Raw genomic sequence first — 14,636 nt, forward strand, 5'->3', positions numbered from 1 at the left:
TCTTCGCTATATCCTCTGCTTCCACACTGTGCTGTGAGCTCCCCAAAGCATGGTCTGTGCCTGAGGTTTTATTTCCCCCAGTGCCTGCATATCCCAGCTATATCTAAATGTCCGTCAAGGAAATAGGGCTAGGTAAGTTCACTTTGTTTTCCTGGAGAAGACGGAGTTTGATTTGAGTGAGGGTTTCCCGACAGGTAAAAAGACCTGAAGGTTCTTGGGAGGCAGTTGCCTGTGACCTTGGCCTCTCCTTCGCAATAGGATTCACAGCACCTCTTGGAGAAAAGACACTCTCGGAGTGGTGGAGTGCTTATTAGAGGTGAGGCTGCAAATGCCAAGACAGGCTACTCCCCTCTCTTTTTTAGGAAAGGCACAAACCGGGATGGTGACGATAATAACAAATGGGCATCTGTCACATACCTGCTTGATTTCCCTCCCGTTCCTTCATTTTGTTTTGTAGGAGCAGTGCAAAGCCAACTAAGGTCTAAAGGTTCGGGTTTTATTACCTACCTCCCCCTCCTAGGAAAGTCTCCAAAAAAAAATGCAAAACGTGCTTATCTCTTCCCCAACTCCGGAGACTCCCGCTGCACCCATTGGCCAAGTCCTTCCTGGGGAAAGATGCTTCCCCCTCCCCGCCCCCCCCCCCGCGGCTTCCCTTTCCCTTTCAGCGGGTTCCCAGCCTCCTGTGCAGAGGCAGGGCATGCATATTTTAATGCGTGTGCATGCATAGAGTCATCCTTAACTTCACTCCCGTGGAACAACATATGTGGTGTGGACAAAAAGTCGTCTGCTCCCTGTTCAAGATGCCTTTTGGTCAATAATGGTGACAAAAGCTGAATTTCCCCCTACATAGGGGGGGGAAAGGGAAGGAGAGAAAGAACAGAGCCTCCCCCCCTCCGCCCTCCGCTTTGCGTAGATCTCCTTTTTCCAAGTGTTTCCTCTTTAATTATGACCTGTTTCCCCTCCTTCTCCCCCCCGCCCCAGCTTCAGTGAAAGGAGCCCTTCTGTCACTCGTCACTGGCTCCCTCGCCCGCCCGCTCGCGAGCTCGCTGTGGGAGGAGCCCGCGGAGGAAGCCGTGAGCCCGGGCTGCCGAGAGCCACAGAATGGATCTGCTCCGAGCGGGGACGGCGCTGACGACCCCGGCTTCCCGCGGCGGCTAGGAGCCCGGCCACTGGCCCCGCGGGCTGCGGAGACCCGGAGGCCCGAGGAGAGCGGGGGCGGGGGCGCCGCGCGCGGACTCGGACGCCCGGACAGACAGATGGTTGGCGCGAACCCGGGAGGACCGCGGCGGAGGCTGAGCACGGCGAGCCGCCCGGGGCGAGAAACTAACTGCAAACCCAAGTTGCCCCGCCGGCTTCCCCTCGCTGCGCTAAGGAATGAAACCTTTCCAGCTCGATCTGCTCTTCGTGTGCTTCTTTCTGTTCAGTCAAGGTAGGACCCCCGCGCGCGGCCGGAGTTGCAAAGAAAGTGGGCTGGGTCGCCAGGGCGCGGGAGGCTGAGGGCAGGAATGTGGGCCGGCTTCGGAAACTCGAACGGATCGATGCGTCCGAGAGGCGCTGGCATTGCTCCTTTGCCGTTGCAAATGCAACAGAATGGTACTGTTTATTTTCCTTTGGAAGGCAGGGGGGTGTGGGAGGGGTGACTTTCTCCGCTCGCTTGTCAACATCCAGCTCAAACTCTCCGATGCAAATGAGTTCTTTATGCTCCGGGTATGTTAATTAGGCAGTGGCTGTGTGGCTCTGCCGCTTTGAACTTCGGGGCACCTCGGCTTCTTCAGTCGCAGGCTGGAGAAGGAGAGGGCAGGGAAGGAGGGCTTTGTTTCGGTGGATATTTCAGCTCCAGTAAGGTCTGACTTGCCTGAGTGTATTCCGAAGCGAGTGTGTGCGGCTGCAGATTACCGAATGCACCGTGGGGGTAATTTGCAGTGGTTGGGAGAAGCTTGTCAAGAGTTTTCACTGAATCTCATCGGGTCCTCTGAATGACGCTGAATTCTGAATCCTACACAACCCTGGATTCGGGGTCTAAAATGCAGTTTCGCCCCTGGTGCTGATTGTTTCCTTTCTGCAGCCCAGCAGGGGCAGGGAGACTGGTGGACTTTTCTGCAAAGAACTTTGCCACCGCTGGGCTGGCTCCCTGCCCCTGGGAGCCTTGGGGCCAGGCAGTGGTGAAGGGAGGGGAGGGCAGCCTGGGGAGGGACTGCCAGTGCCCGCTTAGCCAAAGGCATCAAAAGTCACCTGTGGAATTGAGTGTGAAGGGGATAAGTAAATCGGCTCCTTCGCACTCTTGTGGAATGCCAATGCCGCCTCTGCCATCTGAGGCAACATTTGTGCCAGCCAGCACGGCTCCGGGAGGGACAGGGCTCTCTCAGAAAAATCCACAACAGAGCATGTCCATCTGTTGATTAAATGAAGGGTAAAAGTTTTCAGGGAAGCAGCGCATCGCCATGGGTGGCTGGCTTTGCAAGCAAACAGCGGGTCTCCTTTTCTCTCCCTGTCAGGGAGAAGCCAAATGTAAGCAAAAACCCACGCCTCCTTCCTCTGCTTCTTGCACTGGTCTGTGTGGCCACTGCAGATTCCCCCCTTCGCAAACTTTGCCTATGACCATCCTCATTACACCGGCGGTGGGGGGGGGGGGGGTGGCGGCTTTCTGCCCAACGGTATGTATACAGCCACCCCTGTACATAACGATCATGTGCGCGCGCGCACACACACACACACACACACACACACACAGAGGCACACATGCTCTTGCATTCATATGGTTGTGTGCATCTCACCAGGACTCCCTACAACAGCAGGAAGATAAATTGCCTTCCCTCGAGTTTTCAGGCTGAATGAATAAGAACTATCTCAGCACACTGGTACAGAAACAGTTTGGGTTCTATTACCGTTTTGTGAGATTACCCTCTTTCTTGGATGCCTGTCTGCTTGCTTATGGGCACACGCGCGCGCACACGCACGCACTCCTGTTCTCCTTTGCCTCTTACCAATTTACTCAGGAAGTTGCATGTAGAATCACTAAAAGGAGGAGCCCACCGCACCCCTCCGCACATGTTCATGGGAGCAGTGCATGTTTTAATCAGTCCGTGTGTTGTTAGTAAGCTTGAGCTCTGATTCCCATCTAGATTGGTGTAAGAAGCCTCTGGCGTCTAAGTGCCTCTCTGGCTGTCTGAAGCATCGCAGTGTGGGCATCTTCCGCCTTTCTTATCCCTTTCTCAGCACCGAGCTATTTCTTCGCTGTCTCATATGAATCTTTAAATATTTACCTATGGAGGTTAAATGCTCCGTTTCATCTACCCTTAGCCCTGAGAGCACTAGGAAGAAACCACATATTGTGCAATGCCTAGTTTCTTGTTATTCCTGAGTGCTCTGAGCTTGGCCAGCACTGTGCGCCCTACCAACTGGCAGATGTCATAGCCCACGGTGCTCCAAAACAGGCCGAAAGAAAGACAATGAGACAGAGTGAACGCAGCCGGTCAGAATCCCCTCCATCCCTAGACACTGTACGTTTTGTGAGTAGACAGCCTCTAATGACAGGGATTCAGGGCTAAGAGGGACAATTTTTGTGGACTTTTGCAACACGATAGCTTCTGACTTGTTCGGTAGACATATGTTTTAATGGGAATGCTGTTTGGAGTGTCATGAATTCCCCAGAGGATTCTGTTTGACCCCCTGCAAATCTGTGATTAGTTCATATCCTGTGCCCACCTCTAGAGTACCATATATTTGTCAAGTTATTAGCCAGAGCGGGTCCACTTCCAAGAGGTCACGAGGGGACAAGTCCGCAGGCTGTAGGTGACACCCGCGGACATGGACATTGCCCTGAGTGAAGTCGCCCCCTGCCTGGCATGCCGCGCCTGAGCCACCCGCCTGAGCCACCCCTCCTCCTCGGCTACTTTCGGAGCAAATGTGCAGAGACTCGGGGATGCCCCTCCTCTCAGAGAAAACAAATGTCCAGGGCTCTTTTTAGGCCTTTATCTGGCGCTCTGGTGACACATCCATCTGCTTCCCAGCACCTCTCACACCGGGAGCCTATGTGTCATGTTAGAGTTTCTGGAAACACAGTTCTCGGGCTTCGCTGCTCCACAGCGAGGGAGTGCGCCCGACAGTGCTCGGAAGACTTTGATGCCAAAACACTGAAGTAAAAACTCCTAAAGTCCCTCTCTTCTAATCCGTCCATGACTGGTTCACCTTTACATTTCTTCATAACCCTTTAGAGGGTGAAGTTCAAGTATAACTAATGTCAGTGATAATGCTGTATCCCCTCTTCCTTTAAAGTTTGGGCTTTAAGTATAGATGGAGATTAAATATTCATTTCTCCTTCCTAAGGTGGCACTGAGAGGCCAAATGGCATCCCTCCATTTCTGCCCCAGCCAGCGTCCCTGGGCCCGCCACCCCCCATCCCGAGAAATGGAGGGCTGCCAGTCTGTGCTGCGGGTGGGTTTCTCTCTTGCTGGGGACACCTCTTCCATCAGCTGTCAGGACCACGTGCGTTATACAGAGAGGGATAATGTCACAGCACAATTTGCCTCCCGCAGAGAAGAGGCATGTTCTGCCCCTGGGTGAAAAGGAATCGATTCTCTTGTCATCCATAAAGTTAGAACTTGCTGTATTTTTGTTCCCTTTATCATTTCAGTTGGCCCACAACGACCTCCCTCCGTGCCCCCCTTCCCTTTCCAGAGCCATCCCACCCAGCCTGCCCATCCACCTCTTCCGTAGATGTGGAGGGCTGGTGTTCTAGCGGGAATGAAGACCCCGGTTTCCCAGCAGACCTCAATGGTGAGACAGTCCGGGGGGATTGTGCAAGGATGCAGAGATGGCGCCTCGAACTTAGACGCTCTTTGGAAACTCATTCTCCTCCCTGCTCGCTGACCTTTTTGTCTAGCACTCCCTGGGAGTGTGGTCCCGCCTAATTACTTTGTGGGTCTGAAGGTTCCAGGTCTGGAGAACGCAGACCTCTTGTTGGATTGACCTGTATGCCAGGCTGCTCCAAACGTGTTGGGGTGGAAGTGAAAACTCGCCTTTACCTGTCCATGGCGTCCCTGAGCTGAGGATACGTCGGGGGTGTCACCTCGCCCGTTGGGAAGACTAAGTGACTTGCTCTCCTGACTTGCTGGCAGGAGTCACCAAAAGGGCTGTCACATGGCTACCAGAGGAGCAGAGAGGTTCATGGTGACATGACTCTCCAAGGGAATAGAAGAGCCTGAAGCAGATGCAGGGCAAATAGCTTGTGGGTGGAGAGAGCCAGCTGGGATGAGGGAAGCCACAGGGGATGACAGGAAGCATGCAAAGGAAGGAGGCCTCAACTTGCAAGAGACTCCCTTGGGAAAGGGGCGGGCCACTAGAAGATAGCCTGAGCACGTCAGAGGCAGCCAAAAGAATGGAGGGATCCTAGGGCGCACAGGCTCAGAACGCATTAGAATAAGAAATCAGGAGTGAACAGCAGTATAGCAAACATTTCCCTTTGCCCGGAACTGCGATATAACAGAAGATGAGGCAAGTAGCAAGTGCACCCCAAGTGACGTGACGTCTTGTCTAGGGGAGGAAGAATAGCTTCTTTTGTCCTAGAAGGTCAGGGCACAACTGCCAAGGGTGTGGGACCACTTCTTTAACAGATCTTCTGGGTGAGGGCGGCTGGGACACTTCTCTGGCGTGGGGCTGATCTCTGTGTCTGCTGCCCAGCAGGGAGCTCTGGGTTGCCAGCCAGACCTATTGAGGAAGGCAGAGAAACTCCCCAGGGGAAGAGGGGTACGGGGTGGGGTCAGAGCCTTCACCCTGCACTTACAGGACACGGAGGGGGGCCTCCCTGTTGGGTTACAAAGAAGGCTCTGTCTTGGAACATGGCAGCAGTGAGCCGGGCATGGCACCGAGGAGCCACTCTCCCTGGTGTGCCTGGGGTTGGTAGGAGCCAGGGCCAGCAGGAGACCAGCAGGATCCGGGTGGAGCAGGGGATTAGGCTGAAGATGCAATTTTTCTTTTTTTGTTCGGCCCAGTGGGGGTGATTTAGGCGGCATTATATTGCAGACCCAAAAAAGCACATGAATAATCCAGAGTGAATTCAAGAGATTTCAATAGCAAAATAATAACAATACTAATGATACCTTTGATTTGCAGAGTACTTTTCTTCCAAGGAGATAAAAAGATAAACTGTTTTGGAAACATGAACAAGGAAAAGAAAATTGCCTGCACAGAGGAGTGGGCTGGGGCGGGGGGGAGGGGATTGGGGGGGCCTAACAGCATTCACGTTAGGGTCTCTTGTAACCCCAGGGTGGGGAGGGAGTTACATGGGCGCGGGCATCATTTCTCAGCCGTAGTCTTTATCCTTCTAAGACCCTGAAATAACTTTTAGGCGAAACACCAATGCAGGCATTTTTAATTGGGGGTCACCTTAGAAAAAGTGAGGCCCTGTACCCCATCTGTGCCTGGGAGCAGGGACGCTCTAATTCAGCAGTAGGGAGGGTCCTAAAGATCATGAGCAGGCTGGACTCTTCCCACCACCACCATCTTGATTTCATGGTGATCCTTGAAGCATGGCGACTGGGGCTCCAGTCTTCCCACAGGTCAGGGGGCACCCCAGTGTTCATGGAGCCGGGGCTGATGGGGCTTCAGCTCTAGGCATGTCTGCATTACTTCTGTCCACCGGGAGTGAGGCAGTGTCCTGGCCCCAAATGTACTAGCTTTACACTGTTTTCCAAATAGAGTTTTCATTTCCAGCGAGGGGAGTGCTCCAGACCCCCCTCTGCATCGAGGCACAGAGCTGTCCCTAATGTCACTGCTTTTTCCCTGGGGACAACTATAAACTACAGTTAGGTGTGCACTTCCGATAAGAATATAGATACCTAGGGGCGCCTGAGTGGCTCAGTCAGTGAAGCAGCCGACTTCAGCTCAGGTCATGATCTCATGGTTTGTGAGTTCGAGCCCTGGGCCAGGCTCTGTGCTACAGCTCGGAGCCTGGAGCCTGCTTCAGATTCTTTGTCTTCCTCTCTCTCTGCCCCTCCCCTGGTTGCGCATGCGCACACGCACACACACACATACACACATGCTGTGTCTCTCTCAAAAATAAATAAACATTAAAAAAAAGAATATAGATGCCTTACAGATCATTGGAATACTTTTCCCACATTCACGCAAAGAATGCTATGTCCTGCTCTCTGCTGGAGCTTGGGGATTAAGTGTGGAAGAGCTTCAATGTTCCACACACTCTCAGAACCCACGCTGTTGCCATAGAGTAAGGATCTCCACCACCATATTTAGCATGAACGTGAATTAACTTCTTGCTCCTGAGCCACTGAAGGAGCTAGGGATCAAACATTGTGCTTTTCCCCTTTTCCTCTTCTCCTGACTGTAAAAATGAGTACTCTGGCTGTACATTTCTAGAAGTCAGTAAATGTCAATATTGGATAAGTGTTTCCTTTATATCACTGCAATTTAGCATAAGCTGCTTGGAAACAAATGTCTTCCGCAAGCATACAATGTTTCCATGAGTACACAGTCAACACCACTACGAGGATTAAATAAATGTCAGCTTTCCTTGGGTAAGCTCTTAACAAGGCAAAGCCATGGAAATAGTGGCCAGCATTGGTGAATTGTGCTCCCTGCAGAATTACTCTGTTGTGGCCCTGGCTGGGGCTTGGAGGGGAGAGTGCACACTCCTCCATCTCCTTTCTGGAAATACAGGCAAGGAAGGAGCTAGATATAGATGCCTGCCGCATGTCATGGGAAGTTCCCCCTAATCCCTCCCCACAGTCTAGAAGCCTCTCCAAATTCTTCCCATCTGTGACCCCACTCTACACACACACATACCACTTATTGCTAAAGTGTAGCGATGTCCAGAACTTACAATACATCTGCCATTTTCCAGAAATGGGAGGTGAACTCTCACTGTAATCTTCCAACCAGCATTGGTTTCCTCCTTGGCAGAGTGAGATAGATTTTACCTGAGGCCGTGTTTTTGAAAATTGAAACCAAAACTACCACGGCATGGGTAGTCAGTATCAAAAAGATGCGTGAATATCAGGCTGAATGATCAAGATGGTCTACTTACTTGGTCTGTGTTCCCTGGACAGTTAGCGCAAGTTCAGTGTCTTTCTAACCAATGCCTAGAAGACAGGAATTTGAAATCTGACACTGAAGCACAGTGATGACAACCGTGCCTTGCATTCATCTTTCCACACTTTATCCCCAGGGGCTCCATGTAGCTGGTGTTTCTGAGAGCCACATTCTCCCAGTCCTTCCTTTGTGATCAAATAGCACCCTGTGACACTGAAGCCCAGCCCTCGGCCACTTGGCCAACACTCATTGTGGGCCTACTGTGTGGTGGCCACTGTGCTGGGGACTTTTGGTTCAAAGACCCCTGAGACAGTATTTCTGCCCCAGTGGGGTCAGTCTGGTCAGGGAGTAGACACTTTGACCCATGGTCACAACATGATGGGCTCAGAGTTGTCAGGAATATTCTGAGAGCAGCTGAAATGGCCCAGGGCATCAGAAAAGGCTGTATTGATTTCAGGGGATGTCTGGGAGCCCTCGTGTTTCAGGCTGTGCCTTAGATCATATGCAAAAGAAAGCAAGCAGGATAGAATGCCATATGTTCAAATGCAGTGGGTAGTGTGGGTGCTGGAATGGGAGTGTTTTGGGGATAGTAAGAAGCTTGGGAAAGAGACGGTCAGCTTGTCATAAATACCATGCTAAATGTTTGATCATGGACTATCAGGATTAAATCCACCTTTAGAAACATTGTTGGTAGCTTTGGGTCTACACTCCTCTCTGTGTCTTGGGTCCCATGGACAAAAAATGGGGAAGAATCTTCTTGGTTTTCCCTGTTTTCTATACGGGAATTGATGGAAATGTACGCACCCTTTCCAGCTCATCTTCTTCCATAGCTAGTATCCAAAGGGGTGGGAAAAAGTGAGCAAGAGGGTAAGCATGGAGGAACTGACCTTAACTGTTAGAGGAAGGCAGAGAATACTAGGTAGATGTACACTTAAGGACAGTGTGTTGGATACAAAATGTGGAAAGGAATATAGACACACAGAAGCCAGGACGACTGGGTACACAGTGGATTGTTAGTCTGATGGCGTGCACCAGGGAATGGGATTTACCCATTCTGGGACGCAGGGAGGCTAGCCTCACCTTGATGACGAACAGTAAACCAGGTAGGGAGACCAGAACAAAAATGAGATAAGTAAGAAATGCCTAGAGACCTTTTGCTGATGATTTCCTTGCTGTTCTGGAGAAAAGCAATGCTGGCTTTGGGGAAAACAAAGTTACAGGCTAAGTGATTCTACTCAGAAGATGTTAGAGATGTTTATAGGTCTCTACCATCAAGTAACCTTTCTTTCAAGACTAAAGATCATCAGATCTGCTCACATGTTCCATACTTAGGCCCGTTCTCATCAGGAGTTGGTGAGGACTAAGGACAAGCTAGACAGTGAAGCAAAGCCTGCACTGTTTTGCAAGAAACAGACAGTGACGTTTCTCAGACTGTTGATATTTGCTCTCCTGTCTAACTCTAGCCCATTGAACAGTCTCCCATTGCTGAAAGTGTTCTGACTACAAGTAGAATTCGGGCTACCAAGAATTGAAGAGTCAATTCCCAAGAAATGGATCAAAGAGTTAGACTGGATGTACTCCAAGTCCTCTCCAACCCTAAGATTCCCTGAATCTTATCTATTAGCAACAGCCTATTGATTTGGGCTCATAAATTCCTAGAAAGTAGATGACATGTTACAGATGTCTTTGTTCAGCACATTTTCTTGTCAATTCCAGGCAAATCCTTTTGGTTGTTGGTGGTGGTAATAGTGGCAGTAATAATGATTCCATGATGATGATGATGATGATGATGAGCATTGATACAAAGCTTCACAAGCTGTAGAGGGCCATTCACAAGCATTGCTTCTAGCATGAGAGGCAGCTGTCATCACTGTCAAACCTTCTGAAAGGTCGTGTCCTTTGACCAGAGTCACTCACATCTGGTTCACTTTTTCATATGGCCTGATGCTTCTCAAGATGCAGGTAGACTCAGCTGCTCCAAATCACCCACAACTAAAAATTGCATAAAAGATTCTAAGCTGTGGCATAATGTGTGGGAATCTTGAGGCATAGAAAAGGATTTCAAGGATTTCTTGTGAAAGCCAGGGAGCTAACCTTCGAACCATGACCTAGCTCTGCAGCTCTATTTTTTGATTCCACACTCTTTCTGAATGGATTCCTTCATCTTTTGGCATTTGGCTTTACCTTGAGGGCATAAGGTTTCCCAGGGGAATTAAAGGCCAGCCTCCCGGGCTGAATAGTGACCAAAGAAATGTTGCTTGGGTAGTTCCTTTTGGAGCTGTTTTAACCCCCCCCCCCAAAACAAAACAAAACAAAACAAAAAAACCCAACAAAACAAAACAAAAACAAAAAAGGCAATGGCAGTCAGGAACTTTTATTCTCTTCATTGGTTGATTAAAATATCCATTTCTTTTATCCATCCACCCATGTGGATGCCAGGCCCGCTATTCGGCACATGGAAGACTCTGAACAAATGTTGAAATATTGGACTGAATGGGGAGACACAATGAAAGGAAGAGAAAGCAGTCTAACATCACAAGTGCAGGGGCTGACAGGCCTCCACAGGAAGTCAGAGGAAGGATCCCAACTCTCCAGAGCGGGAAGTTGTTCCTGTCTGAATAAAGCATTGAATGCCCATTGGGTCACCAGGGACGCTACCAAGAGAAACATCTCTGGCAAGCCACCCCCTCCTCAGGTTCAGAAAAAACAAAAAAACAAAAAAAACAAAACCCAAACAAACAAACAAACAAAAAACCCCAGCCCTGTCCTTCTGTTTTTTAATGCATGTCAGTTCCCATTTCTGTCAGTCACCTGTAGGTGTCACAGGTGACTCTGCTCTGGTGCAGTGTGACAGCCCACCTGTCACCCTTGGCGATGCTGGGAGCTATGACAGCTTCAGAGTGGCACTGGGGCCAGGTTGGCTCATCATGCAGGCAACCAGGGGACAGAAACGTAGAGCGTTCTCCTGGAGACCCATCCCAGGTACTATGGGAGAAGTGACTGCTGCCCTCCCTGCCGCCTGACCCTGGTGACAGAGAGAGACTGACTGCCCGTTAACCTCCCAGTGGCGTTAGCCTACATCATACTCTAGGACTCTTTTCCATACCTGGCTACCTGGCTGAAGGATGCTGGGCCTACCCCACATTCACAGGGGGTCCCATTTCATCAGGGAGCTGGCCTCCGAAGCCTTTTCCTTACAGAGGACCCTGCACCCGGGTGAGGGGCCATGGTCTGGGCCTGTTCTTCCCTTGGGTTCACATCAGGCAGGAACTGGAAGAAGGTTTGGGGACGGAAAAACCAGAGAGCTCTGCAGTTCCTGCATCCGCCTGATGGTGGCAGCAGCAGCGCTTGCAAAGCCCAGGAGTGAGCTGAGCTGAGGCCCAGGGAGGCCCTTAGTGGCAAGAAGAGCCAGGCTCGCTAGTCAGGGTGCCTGGCCCTCCTCAGCCCACCACGGTGGGACTGGGGCATGGAAAAGGCACAGAGGCACAAAAGGCACCTTCCAGATGGCAGCAGCTCAGGTCCTTTTTTGCTGTTTCTGATGGATGTGAGGGCTGAGTGCTAAGGAGAATGTCTGAGAAAAGGTAGGTGGGGTGCAATTAAAATTGCCCAGGGGCGTGAAGGAGCTGCAAAGAGAGGGAACAGGGGACACCTCAGCTAGCTGTCCATTTCCATGTGGCACATGTTTTCCTACTCTGGTGTCTCCCCTGTGGGTGACAAGTGCATCATCCCCCCTGGGGCAGCTGGCAGCCAGCAGCCCTGCTTCCCTGGACCCAGAGCCCCCAAAGTGGGCCCACTGCCCTCTCTTCAAGTGTCTGCCCTTGAATAACCCTGAAGCCAATAGATCTGCTACTGCTCCCCTCTCCTGCTGAAAAACGCAAAACAAATAGTTGCTAAAATTAGTCCTCGTTATTCCTGATCTCCCCAGCAGGCTGAAGAGGTGCTACTCTGTTTTCATCTCTGGTCGGAAACAGACACCATTAAAACACATCATGGTGGGCAGTGTTGTTTGGTTCAGAATGCAACTTACCAGGCAAGGTAGCCTGATCCTGATGGCAGGCCCTGGAAGCCAAGGAGGGTAGCAGCTTGCCTTTTTCACCTTTGGAGGATTGCCAGGGAAGATGTGTCTCAGAGTTTATGTGCAGCATAAACTAATATCGAGGGGCATAGGGTGATAAAGGGTGAGGCCATCACTGGAGCAGTTCACTCCTTGTGTTCTCTGTGTGGCTCAAGTGGCTGGTAGACTGGCCGTTTGTGCTACTTTATTTGCTATCCATTAAGTTTGGGTTGCTGGTAGGATTATAGGTGAGAATTGCTTAAACCCCAGCGGCCTTCTGCACCTGAATCAGCTTTTTCACTAGCAAGGTGAGTTGCCATCGGGCCAAACTGTCCGTGCTCACACTGTCTGTCTTCCTGGGAGCCGGGGGCAGGGGGGCGCGTGTGCTGAGGGGTTGGTGAGAAGGTAGGATCGCTGTGTCCATTTTATCAGTGTAGTTTCCCCGGCACATGGAACGTGACTTCTTGAACATCTCAGGAAGAAAACTTTTTGCCTAGAATTTGCAAAGCTTCGTTTCAAACTGTGCGGGTCAGTAAGGAAAAACAGAACTGTGTACTCCGAGAATTTGCTAACAGTAATGGAGATGCTTCTCCTGCCCATAGAAAAAGATGTTATACCAACGTGGTGTGTGCTGGTGGCTCTGCTGCTTTCCTGGCCCCTTGCTCTGGCCACCTGCTCCCCTTTCTCCTTTCATAGACATGGCCTTCATTTTAGGGCATTGGGATCCCTCCAATGGGATCCCCAAAGCTGAATGGGAGAGAGGGGAAATGGTGAGAATAGGAAAGAATCAAAACCTGTAAACGGGCTTCAGATACCAGCCACAGAGTGTCTCTCTCCACTACTAACGCCTTGTGGTTGCTGCCTTGGACCGAGCCGTGAGGAGGCATCATTGAGACCTAGAGCTAAGTTTGCCAAGCTTTGCATGCATTCCCCTATATCATCCTCCTAGCACCCCAGTAAAGCAGGGATTAGACTCCTGATGCTTTGATTACATTCCATTATGAGGTTTAGATTCCTTAACTTCCTTCCTTAACCCACACATTCCATAACCTTGCCTCTCTCCCTACTGGTGAGTGATAGGATGACCATTTAGACACTCCTGCCACCCATCTCTCAGGAGGAATGCCCTTCGACTGGTACCTCCACAGCTGAGTGACTTGGCAGCATGGCACAGAGCCCCTGGCCCAGCCAAAGATACCCCTCCTTCACAACGTGCTAGGCTTGGGAAGAAGAGTTGCTCAGAATGGAAGGAAAGGTCTCCCCCAGGGCAGAAGCTGAGTAAGAATTTGAGAAGCCCCGCGCCTTGACTGGCAGCTGCTTCTTACTTTCACAGCCCGGCTCCGGTTTAGCTGAACATTTGGAAAGCCAAATGCTGATTTCTTAACAAGAGCGCATCACCACCTAACTTTCTTTCAGTGGCTTAAAAAAAAAAAAAAGAAAGAAAGAAAGAAAGATTAAATCCCATTCTGCTTAGGGAGAGGTTAGCCTGGTGTTAGCTCTGCGCTGTAAGAACGGAGCTAGTTGACATGAAAAGGCATTCCAGAACATCAAAACCCTTCTATCTGTCAAGTCTAGAATAGTAAAAATGTCAGGAGACCACATGGTTCTGAAATGATTAATAATGGTCGTTAGGGAGAAATAGAAAGGACTCTTGGAACGTAAGAGAGTCTGAATGGCGTTCAGCCTCAATTCTCCTCACTTTGGCTCCAGCAGGTACATCTTACCTGGTGTCAGAAATCATTTCTGGAGATGGCATGCATCCACCTAGGCCATGCTCGGGATCATACTATTAGTTTAAGATAGACACTTAAGATAAACTAGCAAAACATAAAAGTTCCTTGATGTTTACAAAGCTCCTTTAGGTTGAATCGGAGGAATACAGAGGAGAAATGTGAGGCAGATAGATCTCTGCATGGAAGACATAAAATTTCTTCTTTTCATGCCACGGTCTGAGCGTTTCAGTGGAACACATGGATTATATCAGCAGTGCATTGTCAGCTGTTATCAGGGCTCCGGATCCAAGTGGGTGCCCGTTACTTCGGCCTTGAGCTTTGCTGTGGGTTTTTTCTTCATCAGATCAGGGCAGAAGTATTCACAGATAGAAATCCATTCTTTGTAGGTAAAAACAACTAAATGCTGAGCTGACCAGACTCAAGAAATACCACCCGGAAAACCTTATTACTTCCTTCCCCTGTTCTCCTGCTAATAATTATAGTTAATCTTGGAGCACCTGGGTGGCTCAGCTGGTCAAGCGTCCAGCTCTTATTTTTGGCTAAGGTCACGATCTCACCTTGTGAGTTCAAGCCCCACATCAGGCTTTGCGCTGACAGAGCAGAGCCTGCTTGGCATTCTCTGTCTTCCTCTCTCCCTGCCCTTCCTCCTGTTCTGTTCCTCTTACAAAAATAAATAAATAAACACTAAAAAAATTTAAAAAATAGGAAATCTGCATTTCCCTCTTATTATCAGCAGTTATTTATTTTCTAAGATCCATGCCACCGAATTCTTGCCAAGAAAAGTGAAAATATATGTACTGCTG

At 50.1% G+C, this 14,636-nt stretch overlaps 1 protein-coding gene across 4 annotated transcripts in view; it reads left to right on the top strand.

Annotated features, from left to right (window-relative positions):
- The first annotated feature begins 1,207 nt into the window (after positions 1 to 1,207).
- KIRREL3 (kirre like nephrin family adhesion molecule 3) overlaps positions 1,208 to 14,636 on the top strand; it is a 546,848-nt gene continuing 533,419 nt past the window's right edge. For all 4 annotated transcript variants that reach the window (XM_039254901.1, XM_039254903.1, XM_039254902.1 and 1 more), the window contains exon 1: positions 1,208 to 1,429. In XM_039254901.1, the coding sequence (XP_039110832.1) occupies positions 1,375 to 1,429 (55 nt within the window). In that variant the 5' untranslated portion in view covers positions 1,208 to 1,374. The remainder of the gene's footprint in view (positions 1,430 to 14,636) is intronic.

The sequence above is a fragment of the Hyaena hyaena genome, unplaced genomic scaffold (assembly GCF_003009895.1).
Source record: "Hyaena hyaena isolate Hyena2069 unplaced genomic scaffold, ASM300989v1 scaffold_500, whole genome shotgun sequence".
Classification (NCBI taxonomy): domain Eukaryota; kingdom Metazoa; phylum Chordata; class Mammalia; order Carnivora; family Hyaenidae; genus Hyaena; species Hyaena hyaena.